Here is a 17334-nt window from a genome sequence, read left to right on the forward strand (position 1 = left end):
GACTTAGCACGCATGCATGCAAGGCTTGTGTTTGGGCCTCGTAAAAAAAAATTATCTTCCAAGAGAAAACTAATTTCCTTTAGTGACCTGTGAAATTTAGTCTATTTGTATGGTGGAACTTGTCAAGAACAAAATTTTCCTCCCTAGCTGATTTCTCCCAGCTCTCCAGCAAATTTCAAAACAATCTTCATCTTCTAGCACTGCCTTGTAATGTGGAAATTGAAACAAATTTTAATATCAATGCAGGCAGGCAAAACAATTGAACAAACTCAGTTGTCCCTCCAACATGGTCATGATAAGTAATGTTTTCCAATATTTTCCAAGCCCAGTAGATATGAATTTGGGGACTTGCAGCATTTCTGGGCACTCTGTGGCTCTGCTCAGAGAAGTGATAAATATATTTCCGTTTACAGACTCTTCCCTTGTGAGCCATTGCAAATAGCCTTTTGATGTAATTTGTGCCAATCACATCCGCAATTACCAACGAGATATGTGACTCACATTTTCAGGGTTGTAAAGAACTGAGTTTAAAATAGCATTTTACACTTGGTTAATATGTTTTTGATTAAAGAGTAGTTAAAACATGAAGCATCAGATCTTGAGGAAGCTTGAGCAAAAGCTTTGGGGGCTGTCTTAGTATTTTTATAGTAGTGGTCCCCAACCTTTTTGGCACCAGGGACCAGTTTTGTGGAAGACAGTTTTTCCACAGGTGGGGGGTGAGGGGTGCTTTGAGGATGATTCAGTGGCATAACATTTATTGTGCACTTTATTTCTGTTATTATTTCATCAGCTCCAGCTCAGATCACCAGGCATTAGATCCTGAAGGATAGGATTCCTCAGTGACTCTGTGGAATGAAATTGCAACCACTCCAGTATTCTTGCCTGTGAAATCCCATGGACAGAGGAGCCTGGCTAGCTATAGTCCATGGGGTCGCAAAACAATCAGACACAACTTAGCGACTAAACAATAACTCAGGAGGAGAAAGCATTTGTCCAGACTCTGGCTGATGTCTTCCTCTCTTCTGGTTCTTTCCACCAGCTTACTGTTAACCCAGTTTGTACCTTTAGTTACGGAATATAAATAATACAGGTAAAATCTGCCTTTTTTGCATCTACTTGGGCTCTCCCTCGGTGCCCCAGGCTGAATGAGGAAAAGTCCAAACAGTGAGTTGTTGGATGCTATTTTTATTCAGTGGGAGGGAGTTTAGGAAAATCAGCCTGATGTGAGGGACCTTGATCCTCACCCACCTCCCTGGCCTAGAAAATTATCTTTTTCCATCCCACGATGCATGCTGGCCTAGCCTCCCCGTATCTCTGCAGTGCTTCTGACAGTGGGGAAAAAAGAGATCTCTTGCATCTCCAGAGATGTAGTAGGGAGCTTGGAGCCACGCATTTCTAAAGCTTCTTGCTGTAAGCAGCACCCCCTCTGAAATGAGACACCCAATGTCACACCCATCATAACCCGTTGAACCCCCATGTTACAGTCCAGCGCCCCATTGTTTGTGGTCACGATGCTGCCGTGTGAGTGGCTTTTGTGAGTGGGTGACAACAGGAAGCAGCCTCCTGTCTTTTGTTTTAAATATTGGGTAAGATCTCATGTCGAACCATGAAAATAAAATATGACGATTCTTGGGAGGTATTTAAATGCTCACGTGGCTGCTAGATGATACAAGTAATTCCCATTTCATTTCCTCTGTAGGTAGTATATTTTCACTGAATAATTTGTGACCAGATAGGGAACAAAGGACATTTTGACTATGGTGAGGGTGGTGATCACAGGTCCAGTAACACACTTTCCAAAGCCTGTGGGTGTGTGTCTTGACTTGATTGCCATCTTTGAGGCTTGTGTGACTTCTTTTCTAATTCCAGTTTAACTGTTCATTTCATGATTGCACTTGTGAGTGAAATGAATATGAGCAACAGCTGTTGTCATTTGGCCCAGTAAGTGGATTTTAAAGGTACCCACACATAAAAAGCATGTTCCAGGGAGGTACACAATGTGAAAAGCATCTTTACATTTCTCTCTTCCGTAAGTCAAGAACATGGCTCCATGGTCTTCACTTGCTTAACATAAGGCTTCCGTAGTAGTTGTATCTTTAGACCCAAGATATTCCAAATGAACCCGATGGCTTGGGAAAGGGTTAACTCCGGGGACGGGGGTGGGGAGAGCTCCCTCCTCAGCTTGTCGCTCTCAGTGGTCTGCTTTTTATCAAACCAGCGTCAGTGGCTTAATTTATTTCCATAGTTACCTAGTATATTTGAAAGCCAGGTATTCTTCCTCACAAATCTTAGCTCACATCTGAACGACAGGGAGAAAGCCACAGGGCATGAAATCCCCACCAAATCGACTGTGTGTTTTCGTGTTGTTTTTTTTTTTTCTCTAGCTTCAGGCAGTTGGTCTGAAGTGGGTTCTGTAGCAATAAGCAGTGACCTTTTCAAAAAGCATCTCCATGGACAGGGAAATCAGCCATTCTGGGAAGGGATCTCCCATCCCAGACGTCGTGAGGATGGAGAGGGTGCGACAGAGTCTTTGCTTTGAAATCAGAACAAGCTGGCCGTGGATTTGGGTCCTTCCCATGGGAGCAGAGCCCTCATGTGATCTGTGCATCAAGGAACACCCGGGAGAGTAAGAAATTCAAGGCTCATGTAGCTCACTCCACACATGTTATAACTGAAAGAGACAGACCCAGGGGCTAAACCCAAGGATTTTCTTTTATTTATGAAATGGTTGACCACAAGCTTCCAAGTCCTGTCGGACTTTTTGTGACCCCATGGACCATAGCCGGCCAAGTTCCTCTGCCCGTGGCATTTTCCAGGCAAGAATCCTGGAGTGGGTTGCCATTCCCTTCTCCAGGGGATCTCCCCGCTCCAGGGATGGACCCTGTGTCTCCTGCATACCACTGAGCCTCTAGGAAATGTAAAATACCTCTCTGTTTACTGCTGTTCACTGTTGAGGAGTGTGTGGAGATAGTTGGAAAGGGAGATGTCACCTCTTGTCTCCTCTGGGGCAGTTTGTTCCCTTCTCTGTCCCCTATTCTGCATCCTTGCTTTTGTCACTTACCCAGAAGAGGGAACCGAGGCAGATCTTAGCAAGCCTGGGACAAGAGCTTACATAAGGTAAAGATAAACTAGTCCATAGCATAGAGAACAAGTATTGATTGCCAGTGATAATTTAGGAACATAATAGGGTTTCTCCACTGACTGTGTATGGACACATAATGCATATAACTTTTATTGCTTTGCACTCTCTTCTAGGAATCAAATATACGAATTTTACTCTTATTCCAATTGGATTAGCTGCTCCCTGATGCCCTGTGGAGATGACAGTGGGCCAGGATGACTCACGAGGGGGTGATAATGGGATGCTTGGGTAAAGGTTTGCTGCATCAGACATGGCTCGGCTCAGTATCACTTTAATTGAGATGGCATTGAATTGCTGCAGGAGGCCAAATCAGACATTTATGACTAATGTCAGTTGAGGTTCTGACCATTTAGGAGACATTGTGGGGAGGGAGAAAGGACAGTGGCCATCTGGCCACCACTCAGTGACCCTGGGGCCTTGGGCAGCTGTCCTGAGGCAGGTGTTCAGGGGGACAGGGCAGTCTGAGGGTGGAGAGCCAGGAGCTGCCCATTGGGCTGCATTTGCCTTGAGGCTGAGCTCCAGAGAAGGATGCTGCCCAGCACTTGCCACTGGGCAACCCTGCCAGTGGCTTGGCCAGTGTTGAAAGCGTAGGGCACACGAGTCTGGTAAGGAGAAGGAAGCAGCAGGATCCCAGTGATACCCAAAGCAACTGGCTTGCTCTGCAGTTGTGGCTGAGTCACAGGCTCCACCTTTGAACCTTGACTTTCTCATCTAAGATAGGGGATTGGACTGGCCAGCCTTTGAGTTTCCTTCTAGCTTTGCCATTTGGTTTTCCAGTCATGCTTTATTAAAATCTGAAAGCAACTGAGAAACACAACAGCAGCTGCTGGATTTTTAGAGAAAAACACAACACCTGGTCTTGGTTAAAAGAATCTTCCGTAAGTGTGCAGCCCTCTGGTATCAAGCCACCTGGTATTAACAGGTACTGTGGACCCACGTTCCACGCACCCTGTGTGGACCACTGCTCCTGCGACTGGTGTCCCCACCACAAGTGTATACTAGCAGGACCCAGCCTCATTGACACTCAAGGTTATGCCCTCTGCCCTGAATTTGGGGCAAGTTACTTAAATCTCTTGAGCCTCCATGTGGTCATCTGAAAATAGGGTTGGAGCCAGCTATCACGTGGAATTGGGATGGTCACAGGTGACTCTGCATGCTTGTCATCTCCGGGAGTGCTGGAGCCTCCTGGTAAGAAGGCACTCACACCAGCTGTGCCCTGCCAGGTGACCTTGGTCAGTGGCTGGGCTGTTGACTGGATGTAATATTACTGGTTTTGCAATAGCTTTGACTTAAGTCAGTGGTTTTCCAAGCTGGATGTTGAAAGGGATAAGAAGCCTCTGTTCATTCCAGGGTAGTTGTGTGTTCGTTCTTCCCCCAGACATGCAATGTTGTTGTTCAGTTGCTCAGTCGTGTCCGACTCTGTGACCCCATGGACTGCAAGTGCCAGGCATCCCTGTCCTTCACCAGCTCCCGGAGTTTGCTCAGACTCATGTCCATTGAGTTGGTGATGCCATCCAACCATCTCATCCTCTGTTGTCCCTTTCTCCTCCTGCCCTCAATTTTTCCCAGCATCAGGGTCTTTTCCAATGAGTCAGCTTTTTGCAGCAGGTGGCCAAAGTATTGGAGCTTCTCCTTCCAATGAATATTTATGGTTGATTTCCTTTAGGGTTGACTGGTTTGATCTCTTTGCAGTCCAGGAGACTCTCAAAAGTCTTCTTCGGCACCGCAGTTCAAAAGCATCAATTCTTTGGCGCTCAGCCTTCTTTATGGACATGTAATAGTTGCTGAGAAAATAAACTGCCTGTGACTTCTCTCTGAGCCCCCTGGAAGTTTCCTTCATCAGTTTCCATTAGTGCCATGTTGGATCTGGTGTTGTGAGCAGGTTTCTTTTGCCTGCAGAAGTGAGAGCACAGAGCAGTCGGCTCGGGGCTGGTGGAGACGAGCAGCTGTCATTTGATGGTATCTGAACTGCAGTTCAGCACCTTGGTATCTTTCCTAGTTCACCAAATTGGCTTCAAAGCCTGCTTTGTGAGTTACAAGCTCACTTCAGGTCACAGTAGAGGAGTCTTTGCATCAGTTAGTGGGGTGGTGATTGCCTGAGAATGCGATGATTTTATGATGCTATTTGTTTCCTGGATGCACATGAAACAGTTAAAAATTATGTAAGTGGGACCAGAACTTTTAGAAGGTTCTGTTCAAAACCACATATGCCTTTTAGCTACCTGGGGAGGTTAGTAAAGTAAGTCTGTAAGGAGAAGAACTGGATGGAATGGCCCTGGATGGAATTAGCTCTAGGACATCAGACAAGTCAGTTTTTCATGCCTCATCTGTAACATGTGGAAGTGGTCCATCTGCTCTTATCACATCAGGGAGCTCATGGGTGGAAGTGCTTGGAGAATGGAGTGTAACCTTAGGTGAAGATATTGTTATAATTTTTCATTCCAGCCTTGAGTAGAAGAGCCCTCCCAGGCTGTATGACTGGTGCTCAGGGCTCCTTGTTCCTCGTTGGGTTTCTCTCCAGGGTCTTGAGTGTCTGGGGCTGGAGGAAGATGAGGCCTGGAGATGCTCAGGGCTATTCTGGGCTGTGACACAGATCTTCTCTAGGGCTGTAGCTCAGCCAGTCCTGGCCCCTGCTTTTTTTGTGATTTGTTCCTGGCAGAAAGGAGGCCAGGGGGCAGGAAGCTGCTTCACTCTCATGTGCCATCTATATGACAGGGACCAACCTGCTTGCTTAATCTGCAGAAACAGGTAGGGAAAACAGGAGGAGAATGAGGGATGAAGCAAAATTTCTGAAACATCTGTCATGTTCCAGGTGCCCTGGTAGCAGTTTAATAGCCATGTCTCATATCATACCCACTCCATCTCCCGGGTGGTACCAGTGGTAAAGAACCCACCCACTAGTGCAGGAGGCAGAAGAGATGTGGGTTCAGTCCCCAGGTCAGGAAGATCCCCTAGAGAAGGGAATGGCAATGCACTCCAGTATTCTTGCCTGGAGAATCACATGGACAGAGGAGCCTGACGGGCTACAGTCCATGGGGTTGAAAAGAGTTGGACATGACTGAAGGGACTTAACATTCCACCTATGGGAAGTGGGTGGTGGTCTCTCTTTGAGCCTTGAGGGAGATCTATTTGAGTTAAATGGCAAGGCCAGGTGTCCAGCCAAGGGTGTGATACCCAGACGTTGAGGTCTCCCCACCTCTCCTGTCTCCCTGGTGGCAGACCCCTGTGCTTTGTGGTCTTGTGGAGCAATTAGGATGTTGAAAGTTTTGTACAGAAAACAAGGCCTGTGTCAGGGTCAAGGTGAAGATAGATTTGGAAATGTCCTCATTTCCCGATGCCTCTTAGACGTATTGCAGTTGTGTCTGCTGCCCATGGAATCTCTTGATGACCTTTTACTAGAATCATTTGACTGCAGCCGTCCCTCTGGGGAAGCTCTAGCCAAGACTCTAATTAAAGAAAGTTTTACAGAATGCTGGAAACAGGGGCTGTGTATTTGAATGTGTTCTGGGTTACTTGCCAAGATTTTATTAACATTTATGCCAGAGAAATTTCCCTTCAGAGTGGCAGTCCCTAAATGTATTCACGTTCCAAGACAGTCAAACACCAAAAGGTCACGGAGGAAGCACCAACTATATGAATTTTTAGAAAAGTTGACCAGAGGCTTATCCACTCGATCCCAAAGGCTAACAGGAGAAACTCAATAGAAAGGCTTAAACAAAATACGAGCAGTCACTAGGTTCTCTCTGTGGTTCTGTTTTGCAGAATTGGCTACCCAATTCCCATGTTTACAGGATTCTGCATCATGTTCATCTCAACAGTTAGTAAGTGTCTGACGTTTGCCTTCCGAGTTTGGGTCACCAGGTAGGCTCTGACCACCACCAGCTGGGAATTGAGAACACAGCTGGGATGGGGGCAGGGTTAGGTATGTTGGCAACAACTGCAGAAAGCAGTGAGGGTCTTCAGGGTGGGTGAGGTCTTCAGGGAACCAAAGCATGATGTGGTTAATCCAGAAGTACCCCCATCAGGTTAAGGGAGGCCTTTAGAAAGGTCCTATTTGAGCAGATTTGGTCACCGGGCCAGCCGGGTCTACACTAACCGTGGCCTGGCCACTCTCTCCACAGTGTTTGCCTTCTCCCGCAGCTACGCCTTCCTGCTGTTCGCCAGGTCCCTGCAGGGCATCGGTTCCTCCTGCTCCTCTGTAGCTGGTAGGTGTGGAACTGACTAAGTCTGTGCCCTGGGGGCTTTGGTCTGTGGGAGGACCGGGCCCTGCCTTAGCTGGCGACCCTTTACAGAATGAGCTGGAATAATTCAGGCAATCGGTATCGGTGGTGGTGGGTGCTGGGTTTTTGGATGTTGTTTGACCTTGTTTTATTGGTCTGGCAGGTGTGGGAAGAGCACAGTCTGGGCCGGGGGTGGGTGGGGTTGTGAGTCATGAAGATAATTCTGTTGCTTCCAGAGCTTGGCTGTCACCGTTTCTTTCCTTGATTAGGGATGGGCATGCTGGCCAGCGTGTACACAGATGACGAGGAGAGAGGCAACGCCATGGGGATCGCCCTGGGAGGCCTGGCCATGGGGGTCCTAGGTGGGTGAGGGCCGCCGTACAGGGAAGGGTCTATCCTGTATTGGACACTGAGCCCCTTTTCACTGTGTCCTCTGTTTCCTCCCTGCTTTCATGGAGGCTTTGAAAAATGGGACGTGTCCTGACCTGGGCGGTCCTGGGCTCCCTAGTCCTCTCTCCCCGATCCAGAAGAAAACGAGTCTTGAACAGGATGCTCTGCCAAGGTCCCTGCCCTAGAACATTCTCTGAGTTTCCATCCCGCCCGAGGACCTTCCCACTTTCTGAGCCTGCCTCCCCGACTTGCCCTGGCTGAGCTCCCAGACCAGGAACAGGCACCTTCCCTGACAGATCCAGGTCGTCTGCCTTCTCTGTACATTCCTGACCTTCATCTGGGGGCCCACAGTCCCCCCTGTCTGCTGCTTCGTAAGGACCCTGCAGTCCTCCCTGGCCCATTTTCCTATGCATGTCTGTGCCTAGGTCTTATTTCTCTCTGACCTTTGCTTGTGGGGTTTCCCTCATAGGCTTTTGCCCATATCTCAGGTGTAAAACCACTTAGAGGAGTTGCCAGCGTGGTTTAACACTCCTGAACAGAATATAGGGTGGTCCTTTCACGTACTGTCTGGAACCAAGTAGAGGGGCTTCCCAGGTGACGCTCGTGGTAAAGAATCTGCCTGCCAACGTAGGAGATGCAGGAGAGGAGGTTTTACTCTCAGGGTCAGGAAGATCCCCTGGGGTAGGAAATGGCAATCCACTTCAGCATTCTTGCCTGGGAAATCCCATGGATAGAGGAGCCTGGTGGGCTACAGTCCATGGGAACACGAAGAGTCAGACACAACTGAGCAACTGAGCATGCATAGAGGGAGAAACACAAAGAAGATGGTTCTGGTCAAGGGGGTGGTCGGTGGTCCTGGGCCCGGTACCAGCCCTGCTCTGTCTTCCTCACAGTGGGCCCCCCCTTTGGGAGCGTGCTGTACGAGTTTGTGGGGAAGACAGCTCCGTTCCTAGTCTTGGCTGCCCTGGTGCTCTTGGATGGAGGTGAGTGAGTGAGTCCCCTGGGACCCCTGCCTGTGATCTCGGGGACCTCGGGCTCAGCATCCTTGCGAGCAAGTGCTTGGGGCCACGCCTCTTCTTTTTCCTCCCATAGCTATTCAGCTCTTTGTGCTCCAGCCATCCCGGGTGCAGCCAGAGGTGAGCAGCAGGGCCAGGTGGGCACTGTGGTGGCCACGTGGCCTCTTCTAACTCCTGTTTTCCTGACAGAGCCAGAAGGGGACGCCACTCACCACCCTGCTGAGGGACCCATACATCCTCATCGCTGCAGGTGGGGCTCCCCCAGCACCCCGGCACTTCCCCATCAAGTGGGTGGGGGTGGGTGGCGAGGACCAGTGTTGGTTTTGCTGCTGGAAACATTGCTGCTGCTGCTAAGTCGATTCAGTCGTGTCCGACTCTGTGTGACCCCATAGACGGCAGCCCACCAGGCTCCTCCGTCCATGGGATTCTCCAGGCAAGAACACTGGAGTGGGTTGCCATTTCCTTCTCCAATGCATGAAAGTGAAAAGTGAAAGTGAAGTCACTCAGTCGTGTCCGACTCTTAGCGACCCCATGGGCTGCAGCCTACCAGGCTCCTCCGTCCATGGGATTTTCCAGGCAAGAGTACTGGAGTGGGGTGCCATTGCCTTCTCTGTGCTGGAAATGTTGGGCTGTAGAAAAACATAAAAGTCACAAAGAGGTCACGCGTCAGAAGAAATGTTTTTCTTCCGTCGTTGATTTCTGACACAGCCAAGCTCCTTTGTTGTTTTGCATTTGGGGCAAAGATGTCTGAGTCACAGAGATGACCTCCACGAGCATTGTTTGGGGCCAAGCTTGTTCGCTGTGTTTGTGTCAGCGGGCATCACTGTTTGGCCTTGAGCTTCCGGAATGGGTCCATGGGATCCCTGCAGGCATCTTAGGTGGGTGGTCTGATTTCAACTTGGCATCTGGAGGGCGAAGGGGCGCCCCATTTCTGCAGAGGGTATCCTGTGTAGCGGCCAGAAGACATCCTTTGTGTTCTTAGCAGAGAGAGGCTCAAAGGATGCCCTGGGGTGCTGTGGCTCTTTTGGGGGATAATGGGCTGTATCCATCCAAGTGACCATCCTCCCAGGACCATCCCTGTGACCTGGGCCTGGAACTGCCTCGTGAGGAACTAGTCTTATGTGGCCTGGGCCTGGACACAGTGGTCAGCAGCAGCCCTTGAGGTCAGGGGAGCCGTACAGTGTGGGTTCCCTTCTGTTAGGGTTAGGTATGTTTAAGCAGGGGTCACAGACATGAAGGCTGATTTTTTTTTAATATTTAAAAAATTTTATTGGAGTATAGTTGTTTTATAGTGTTGTATTAGTTTTTGCTGTGTAACAAAGCAATCAACTATATATATATACACACACACACACACATATATATATCCCTCCTTTTTTGAATCAGGCTTGGCAACCCACTCCAGTATTCTTGCCTGGAGAATCCCCATGGACAGAGGAGCCTGGCAGGCTACAGTCCATGGGGTCACAAAAATTCAAACGTGACTGGGAGACCAAGCACATCCCTCCTTTTTTGAAATTTTCTTGCCATTTATGTCATCACAGAGCATTGAGTAGAGTTCCCTGTGGTATACAGTAGGTTCTCCTTAGTTATCTATTTCATACGTAGTATCAATAGTGTGTATACGTCCCTGTGGAATCTGAAAAAGTTGGTACAGAGGATCTTATTTACAAAGCAGAAATAGAGACACAGACCTAGAGAATGAACGTTTTGTTACCAAGCTGGGGAGGAGCAGGTGGGATGAATTATGAGATTGGGGTTGACCTATATACCCAGGCAGACTTTGTTAAGCCATCTGCCACTGGGTCTGGTTCAGGTGGCACGCATGTGATCCTGGTCTAGACCTTGTCTGTTATACCCGTTGACCAAAGGGTAGTAAACCTAGTGTGATGACCGCCTCCTGGAGGGGCCCCTCTGTGTGTCCCCTGCAAGACACAGGGAACATTCCAGAACTGGGATTCCCCTGGAGCCCTGGCTGTCCGAACTGGGGGTGAGGACATATGTGGTGAGAGGTGGGGGCCCAGAGACGCCACCTTGCACCTTGGGGCAGACGTGTGGGCAGGCGTTGCTGCCTGTGACCTTCCTGCCCCTGCCTTTCTCTGACCTTCTCTGACCTGTCTTGTTCCTACATGCCCCCCCCCCCACCCGCCATGGAGGAAGTACGGAGACCCAGCCCGCACTCAATGTCAGGCTGTCGGAGGTCTGGGAAGCCTGGACATGGGGAGGGGTTAGTTGGGAGCCTGGTGTATCTCATTTGTCAGTTTATGGAGGTGAGTGAGTGATGACCCAGAGAGGTCAACACCGCTGAAGGAAGATTTTGTTAGTTGGGTTTCCCAAGAAAAGGGAGCATGCCACACTGCTCAGGGCCGCATGGGGAGCTGGTTTGGTCAACAGGCAGAAAGGGGCTGGGGAAAGCCCAGGCCAGATCCTAGGGGCTTCTGTGTGAATATCAGGGCAGGGTAAGCAGCTTAGGGTTGGCTAGTTTCAATAATCCCAGTCTGGGTGCTCTCCCCAGTTCCCTGGGTGAATTTAGGGTGGGGAGGGGTCACTGGTGCCGTGGGTCAGAGCTGATAAAGAGGGAGCTCAGAATATGGGCTCTGGATCACAGGGGAGACATGAACAACGCTGGTTAGCTTGGCCCTATAGTTAATGTCAAATAGACAAATACAAAATCTAAGGAAACACAGAGTAGGTGAGTGAAGGTAGTCCAGCCATTTCAATATCATTTTTATGTTCTGTCTGTAAATTTACAAAGAATGAAAACAAAAATCTTTCTTCATCTATAAGCACCTTAATTATGGTTGCACGATGTTCTTTGAATCAGAAGTCTAGAAAATTAGAGGATTCACAGCGCACAGCAGAGGAAGCTTTCAGAATAATGGGGACAGCAGGGTGTGTGTGTGTGTGTGTTTTTTCCCAAAGGTTCTGCATTTACAAAGGGTTCTGGTTAACACAGTGGTGATGGCTATTTACCCTATAGGTATAGTTGTTTAAAAAGAAAAATTCCTCACCAGGATATTTGTACCAAGTGCACTGGAATTTCAAGCAACCAGGGGCATCATTAGAAATATCTGTGTGGTTGTACAAAGTGTAGGAGCCTCAGGTTGCCTGGGTCTGTGTGTGATCAGTCTGAGCTGCTGAGTGGCCTCAAGCACATTACTTCCCTAACAGATTGGGAAAATTTAAACCTAGTGATCTCTAAGCCTTTCTCCAGTTCCAAACTTTATGACTCTGAGCTGCTAGTTGTCTTAAGTAATAACAATACTAAAAAGAAACAACCCTCCCCACCATCTCCTTGAGCTGTTATTCTTACAAAAGTAGAAGTTCTGGGTTTCTGAGCTGATTGTTCTGGCTGTGGGCACATGGGATTTAGCTGTATTTGGGAATGGTAGGGGACACTGGAGACCCCAAACAGAAGGACACTAACCCTCTTCCTCCCTTAAAGGGTCCATCTGCTTCGCAAACATGGGGATTGCCATGCTGGAGCCAGCCCTGCCAATCTGGATGATGGAGACCATGTGTTCCCACAAGTGGCAGCTGGGTAAGACTGGGCTGGGCACTTCTGATTCTAGAACTGTTGCCCCAGGGTAGGTCTCATCATTGTAGCCCTGCTGAGCGGCTGGTGGCAGGATGATAAAGTGATTGTTTCTGTTTGACACTTAAGGGGATCAGTGCTTAGATTAGCAATGAGCTTTGGGGTTTCTTTCAACTCCAGATTTTGCATCATGCCTGATAGAAGTGCAGTTAATACAAAGACCAGAAATGAGAGAGAAAAGATGCATTCAGTATTTCCTCATGTTTCTGCAGCTGAACTATTGTATTAAATGTATGTGGACAGCAATCAAGTTTATGGAAAAGAGAATAACGGGAAACTTAGTTTTATTTTTTCAAGGGGGCTTCCCTAGTGGTTCAGTGGTAAAGAATCCACTTGTGTTGCAGGAGATGTGAGTTGGTCCCTGGGTCAGGAAGATCCCCCGGAGAAGGAAATGGCAACCCATTCTTGTATTCTTGCCGGGCAAATCCCATGGACAGAGGAGCCTGGCAGGCTATAGTCCATGGGGCTGCTAAAGAGTCAGACAGGACTTAGCAACTAAACAATTTTTCAAAACATTTAAGTATAGTTGATTTACACTTTTTTGTTAGTTTCTGGTGTGAAGCAGAGTGATCCAATTATGCATGCGTGCCTGCTCAGTCACTCAGTCGTGTTTGACTCTTCACAACTCTGCAAACTGTAGCCCACCAGGCTCCTCTGTCAGAGTTTTCCAGGAAAATTTCATCCCCCAGATCTTTCCGACCCAGGGATCAAACCTGAGTCCCTGTGTCTCCTGTATTGGCAGACAGATTCTTTACCACTGTGCCTCCTAGGAAGGCCCAAGCTTATATTTACATATTCTTTTACATTATGGTTTATTACAGGATATTGAGTATAGTTCTCTGTGCTGTAGAGTTGGCTCTTGTTGTTTATTTATTTTGTATGTAGTAATTTGTGGAGAAGGCAATGGCACCCCACTTTAGTACTCTTGCCTGGAAAATCCCATGGACGGAGGAGCCTGGTGGGCTGAGCCCATGGGGTCGTGAAGAGTCAGACACGACTGAGAGACTTCACTTTCACTTTTCACTTTCATGCATTGGAGAAGGAAATGGCAACCCACTCCAGTGTTCTTGCCTGGAGAATCCCAGGGATGGGGGAGCCTGGTGGGCTGCTGTCTATGGGGTCCCACAGAGTTGGACATGACTGAAGCAACTTAGCAGCAGCAGTAGCAGCATGTAGTAATTTGTATCTGCTAATACCAAGCTCCTAATTTATCCCTCCCCACCTTCCCTGTTTGGCAACTATATATTTTGTCTTCCATGTCTAAATCTGTTTCTGTTTCCTAAATACGTTCATTTGTGTCAAATTTTAGATTCTGCATATAAGTGGTATCACAAGCTATTTGTCTTTCTCTGTTTGAGTTACTTCCCTTAGTATGATAATCTCTAGGTCCATCCATGTTGCTGGAATGGCATTATTTCATTCTTTTTATGGCTGAGTAGTATTCCATTTTATATATATACCACATCATCTTTATCCATTACAAACTTAGTTTTTAAGAGGATGAATTTTTTTAGAGTGTTTTTTATTTATAGAGTAATTCATGCTTACTGGTGGCTTCCTTGGTAAGTCAGCTGGTAAAGAATCTGCCTGCAATGCAGCAATCCTGGGTTCGATCCCTGGATTGGGAAGATCCCCTGGAGAAGGGAATGGCTATCCAGTCCAGTATTCTGGTCTGGAGAATTCCATGGACTGTATAGCCCATGGGTTCGCAAAGAGTCAGACACAACTAAGAGACTTTCACTTTCGCTTTCATGCTTATTGTTCAAAACCGAAGTACAGGGAATGAGGAAGTAAAATTTAAAAAAAAAATCTCATATGCATCTTTCCCCTTCTCCCAGCCCAGTCCTCTGTTAACAATTTTGTGTCTTTTCTGGTTCTGTGCCATCTGTGTGCAATGCTTGAAAACCCAACCCATGTGAAATCTTGTCATGTACATCACTGTGTGACCTCTTGTTTTTTCCTGTTTCTTTGTCAGAATGCATAGATTTAGTTTTCACAGTTAAATTTCAATTCTTATCAAAATTACACATGTACTTAATTTTTAAGTAAAATATTATACAAGTCGTAGTGAAAAGACAGCAGTCTTTTCTCAATGCCTTCTCATCTCCAATCCCTTCCTCAAATTTTGTTCACCCTCAACTCTTTTAGTTGTTTCTTCTGCTAATTCCTTGTTGTCTCTCAATAACATGTACACTCTTATTTTTTTATTTTCCAATTTCTGACTTGTCCACCAGCTTCCTAATATAATAGATGAAACTTTAATGCCATTATTGCTCTACCTGAGAATATCAAACAAACAACTCACGTGTTTTCTCATCCTCTGTTTTCCTAAAACAATTCTCTAACAGATTTTGTTTACGTTGGCTTTCAGTGTTGACATTACTCTGACTGTGTAAATATTGTTCAAAGATGAGCTGTATAGGGTTCTGTGATTATTTCCTTTTAGTGTGTGTGTGGAATCTTGTTCCCTAGCCAGGGGTTGAACCCAGGGCCCCTGCAGTGGAAGCGCGGAGTCTTAACTAGTAGACTACTAGTGGTTTCTTTCTCTTTTACAAGCTGCCTGTTTTTCCTGTAGGTAGTAATTGCTGTCTTTCCATTTCCTTAGATTCCTGTGTAGCATTTGTGAATATATCCCTCAAACTCTCCTGCAGAGATAAGAGACCCTCTAAATACAGCCAAGTGCACCACAGACCTATCCTTTCTGTGTTTTTGCTTGTTTGTGGACGTCTGTTCCATGTCATTCTGTCTCCAGTCCAGACGTGTGCTCTAGGCCATCGTGAGACTTTTCTCTTCTAATATCTGGGCATCTTCTTTGCCTCTCTGCTGTTTCCTGCACCCTCCTCTCCTGCACTCATCTCTTTGGTTTACATTCTCATTTTGCTGGAACACATCCTCCAGCAGCTTCCTGAGGTAAAAGCCCTCTGGGATCCTGCATATCTGAAAGTGTCTCTACAGAGGAGGGCATGGCACCCCACTCCAGTGTTCTTGCCTGGAGAATCCCATGGACAGAGGAGCCTGCTGGGCTACAGTCCATAGGGTTGCAAAGAGTTGGTCATGACTGAAGCAACTTAGCACACACACACGCATCCTTGCCTCAATTTTATCCTGAGTTTGATTGACTTAGTCTGTTTGGGTGTATAATTCTTGGTTGGAAATGCTTTTCCTTCAGAATCTTATAAAAAAATATTTTTTTGGACCACACTGTGTAGCATGTGAGATCTTAGTTCCCCAACCAGGGATCAAACCCATGCTCCCTGCCTTGGAAGCATGGAGCCCTAACCACTTCACCACCAGGGAAGTCCTCCTTCAGAGTTTTGAGGCCACTGCCCTGTCCTGGCAGCCAGGGTCGCTGTTGAGGAGGCCAGTGTCCTCATTCCGCATCTTCTATAGGAGCTTGAAGGGTCTTCTGTTTGTCTCTAGGTTTTGAGCATCTGCGATGGTGACTGACAGGAGTCTTGTTTTCCTCCACTCTGCTGGGCAGTCGCATGGTCAGCCTCCTCAGCACTTAGGAAACCCCTTCTTTCAGTTCTGGGAAATCTTTTTATATTATTTCTTTAATCCTACCCCTCTTCCATTTTCTGTCTGCTCTTTTCTGGTGCTCTGGTTGGTCAGATGTTGGACCCTACATTTTATGCTTTAATTTCTTATCTTGCCTTTCCTGTTGCCACTGATTTCTTCATCTTCATCCTCTGAACTCAACTGAGCTTTTATAATTGATGTCATCATATCATACATTTGAAGAGTCTTTTCATATTTTCTCTGAGTGGTTTTGTGTATGTGTTAGGGAGTGGTGATGGGGTTGTTGAAAGAATATCCTCTTACTATTTAGTAGGAAGACTCTCTCCCCTTCCTTGTTTCAGCCTCCAGTGTCATTACCTGGGGTCTTTGAACCTCTTCAGTTCAGTCTCTCTCAAGAAACTGTCTTCTGCCAGTTGAACCACTGAGGACGGGGTGGGTGAGGGGGCGGTTCAGCCTCTTTCTGGTTGACAGCCTCCACTCTCAGCCTTACGTTCACAGCACCTGCAGCCTTCAGCTCCTGAACGTCCTGGGTTCTGAGGCACGAAGGTCTCACTGCTTCTGCCCACTCTGTGTGAGGGTGGAAGGTTCCGGAGCTCTCTGCCATGTACCTCACTTCTCTCCCTCTGGTTGATCCTCCTTCTCACTGCATTTTGCTTTTTAATTTTGTTTTCTCCTTGAGCAGACAGCGGAGAGTCTATAGTTTTTTTTTATTCCTTTACTAAAATTTAAGTGGAATTTAGAAAACCCTGTAGATTCAGTCTGCCCTGTTTAACTGGATCTGGCTTCCCAGATGGCTCAGTGGTAAAGAATCTGCCTGTAATACAGGAGAGGCAGGTTCAATCCCTGGGTCAGGAAGATCTCCTGGAGAAGGAAATGGCAACCCACTCCAGCGTTCTTGCCAAGAGAATTCCATGGACAGAGGAGCCTGAAGGGCTACTGTTCAGGGGGGTCGCAAAATTGTCAGAAATGACTCGGCAACTAAACAACATCATTCCTTTGTAAAATTTAAATATTTATTTATTTGGCTGAGCAGGATCTTTAGTTGTGGCGTGCAAACACTTAGTTGCTGCATGTGGAATCTGGATCCCACATTCCTACCTGTCCTTAGCTGGACATTTGGTTTCATCCCAGTTTTTGCCATTAGAAACCACACTGCAGTGAAATATCCTTTCCATGTATTCCTGCTCAAGTGTGAAAGTACCTGTGTCTATAGGGCAAATTCCTAAACTTAAATTGTGTTTTGATATTTGGTGGCCTTGCACTAAAACAGGTGTTATCAGCCTTTCTCTATTGAGTGTATGTGAGAAAGGGGATCTCATATTGATTTATTTCTGCTTTGTGAGTGAAATTGAGCACCTTTTAATATGTTTATTATCCATATCTATTCCCTTTACTGTGGATTTCTGATTAATATCCTTTGCCCATTTTTCTATTGTTTCATCCTTTTTAAAA

General features: G+C 47.0%; 1 protein-coding gene across 2 annotated transcripts in view; it reads left to right on the forward strand.

The window, feature by feature from the left end:
* Positions 1–17334, forward strand: part of SLC18A2 (solute carrier family 18 member A2) — a 41121-nt gene that overhangs the window by 4777 nt on the left and 19010 nt on the right. For both annotated transcript variants that reach the window (XM_069567618.1, XM_069567619.1), the window contains exons 4-10: positions 6905–6963; positions 7264–7347; positions 7632–7724; positions 8646–8735; positions 8845–8888; positions 8958–9018; positions 12214–12309. In XM_069567618.1, the coding sequence (XP_069423719.1) occupies positions 6905–6963; positions 7264–7347; positions 7632–7724; positions 8646–8735; positions 8845–8888; positions 8958–9018; positions 12214–12309 (527 nt within the window). The remainder of the gene's footprint in view (positions 1–6904; positions 6964–7263; positions 7348–7631; positions 7725–8645; positions 8736–8844; positions 8889–8957; positions 9019–12213; positions 12310–17334) is intronic.

This window comes from Ovis canadensis, chromosome 22 (assembly GCF_042477335.2).
Source record: "Ovis canadensis isolate MfBH-ARS-UI-01 breed Bighorn chromosome 22, ARS-UI_OviCan_v2, whole genome shotgun sequence".
Lineage (NCBI taxonomy): Eukaryota > Metazoa > Chordata > Mammalia > Artiodactyla > Bovidae > Ovis > Ovis canadensis.